The 2,675-nt window shown below is 25.0% G+C and overlaps 1 protein-coding gene across 1 annotated transcript in view; it reads right to left on the bottom strand.

Annotated features, from left to right (window-relative positions):
- Positions 1-1,512: 1,512 nt before the first annotated feature.
- The window catches only part of LOC113383548 (sortilin-related receptor-like), a 2,361-nt gene continuing 1,198 nt past the window's right edge, over positions 1,513-2,675 (bottom strand). The window contains exons 2-3 of the mRNA XM_026621805.1: positions 2,342-2,563; positions 1,513-1,645 (exon numbers count right to left, since the gene is read on the bottom strand). Of these exons, the coding sequence (XP_026477590.1) occupies positions 1,587-1,645; positions 2,342-2,563 (281 nt within the window). The 3' untranslated portion in view covers positions 1,513-1,586. The remainder of the gene's footprint in view (positions 1,646-2,341; positions 2,564-2,675) is intronic.

The following is a 2,675-nucleotide window of genomic DNA, read 5'->3' as shown; positions in this document are numbered from 1 at the left end:
GCCTTAAGATTGTGTAAAAAGTAATGAAGAAAAGAGATTCGGCAATTTTTCAAAATAAGCCATCAAAATTTTAACTGTTATGTAATAACATTTACATTTTAAATCCAAACAATTAGAATTTCAACCATTTCTTGCAACTAAGAAAGCTAATTCTAATTGATTTAATGAATACATTCATCCTACTTCGTGATTTAAAAATGTAATTTATATTGTGGGCATGAACAGTCTTTACTTTTCCATTGCAATTTTAAAATTCTTTTAAATTTCAATAACTAAAAATTTAATCATCTAGGTGGTAGTCGTTCTGAAAAGATTTCATGCTATCTTAATTTATAACAAAACGTAATGTAAATTATTTTAATTAGTATAATATATACAGTAGTTCATTATATTTATATCTTCGTACAAATTTGAAGCAATCAGTCTAATCCCTATATTACTTCTATTATCTTGCTTAATGACATTCATTTAAAAAATTTATACAATAGCAATATAAAAATAATCAACTTACAAATACTGAAAAAACTCTTTTTGCCTCATTCCATAATTATAACTCACACTTCATATCCAAAAATATCAGAATGCTTTAGTTAATTTTCTAATAGTAACCATGAATACAGTCATTTGATAATTGAAAAGTTAAAAAACTAGTAAATATTCATGTCCAAAGATCTATTTAGAAAAAACTGATATTATATTGATATTTATCAAACCGAGAAAAGAAATTTAAATTAATGGAACTATTTTCCAGAAAATTAACGAAGCACATTATTTTTATCAAGAAATAATGCAATCAAGAAAAAGGTAAGATAAGAAATAGATTTAGAATTAAATGTGTAATAATAAATAAATGTTATAATAATAATAATAATAAAATTTAAAAAAACAAAAAATAATATCTACATAAAATGAAATCAATTAAAGATAAAAATTTTGTAAATTTAGAATTCTATGAATTAGAATAGAAAAATGTATCTTGGACCACAGACTTCATTCCAAATTTAGCAATATTTACACGAAGAAAAGTTTTCGCAAATTAACTAATCATTTCATTATATTTGTAACAAATTGAATGCAACCTAGATCTTTGGTTTGTTTGGCCTCGGTGAAAATTGCACATACAATTCATTATATTCCGTTAAACTTACAAATATATACATTTTTAAAATGGTATGCAGGCATATGAATAGAAAAAACATAAAATCAACATTCTCTTCTAACAACTCAAAGTATGACTTGATAACATTTCACTACAACTACTTACTAATTTAATCACAGAACCTTGTCTTTACCACTTATCACTTAAAAATTAATATTTAAATGTGGGGTACTATTTAAAAAACTAGTACAACGGTTTTGATTAAATAATTATATTAAATTCATTGATTCATTCCTAAAGTGTGATATTTAAAAACAAATATTAACTTGAGCTCTAAAATCAATGGTATTAAAATCGAATACTTCGTAGTTTTTATTTCATTATTGAATATTTTAAAAATGATTTTAGAAGCCAACACGAAATAGGTTTATTAATTCAAAACAATACTTAAATATGATTTATTATACAGCGCTTACAAAATTTTGGTCTACGCTAAAACCAAAGGTTCGTCGTCGGAGAACGGCCTTATATCAGGAACATCGTCATCTAAAAATAAAACTTAATATTTATATAATGAAAAGAAATAATAGTTTTATTAAAAGTTATAGACCAACATTCAAATCAGAAACCAAGTATTCAAAATCTTTTAACTAATTGAACGCTATTTATCAGTAAAACATTCCCTTTACAATACAAAAAACTTGGTAATTTTCTAAAAAAAAGTAAAAGTTTTATCTGCAAAATGTTTAAAAACATATGTAAAACATTGTATTATTGCTGAAGTTATAAATAATTATTGCTAACAACTGTTGAAAATAATTAAAATATTGTTAAGAATTATATAAAGTAAACCATTGTCTACCAAATGTCTTCACAGTGTATAAAGACGAAAAATCGAACAATTTATTTGCATTGTATCATATCAATAGTTAATTAAATGCTTTTATGTTTTTTATGTTATATTTCATTGTTTTTCTATTGTTATTTTATTATTCAGAAATTTTATTTATATTATTTATTAATTTCATTTTTATTCATATTTGCTTTTATTTTATATTAACTCATCATAATACGGATATTATTTTCATGTAAATTCTATTCTTTGCACTCTTATTCATTTAAATTTAAGTTATTATTTATCAATAATGTTAGATGTTAATTATTTAACAGTTGTAATAAATATTGTAATTAAAAAACATGTTTTTATAATAAGGTTACCCCTGAAATTTCATTTTTACTTACCTAAAACTCCTCCTGCGCCAATAGTAGTAGCACCAGTCCTCGTGTCGTAATGAGAATTTGCGAATCTGGTGAAACTATTCTGCGCCCTTCGATGCCTCCAAACGAGAACAGCGGCGGCGGTGCATACAGCTAGGGTCACCAGGATCAAAACTGGTGCAGCCACACGCCAGGTGGAACCGCCGTTGCCATTAGATTCGTCGTAAGAGAACAACGACCACGTTCCTGGTAAAAGAGATTTTTTTTAATATTGAACATGATTGGGAATACAAAGTTTCTGATAGAAAATGACTAAAGCCTAGAAAAATTATGAAAAATATATATTTATTAGGAATCA

Source organism: Ctenocephalides felis, unplaced genomic scaffold (genome assembly GCF_003426905.1).
Source record: "Ctenocephalides felis isolate EL2017-DRISC unplaced genomic scaffold, ASM342690v1 CF-g0.4_SCAFFOLD_03570, whole genome shotgun sequence".
NCBI lineage: Eukaryota > Metazoa > Arthropoda > Insecta > Siphonaptera > Pulicidae > Ctenocephalides > Ctenocephalides felis.
The sequence above is the reverse complement of the archived record's forward strand: the minus strand, read 5'-3'. Positions and strand labels throughout refer to the sequence as shown.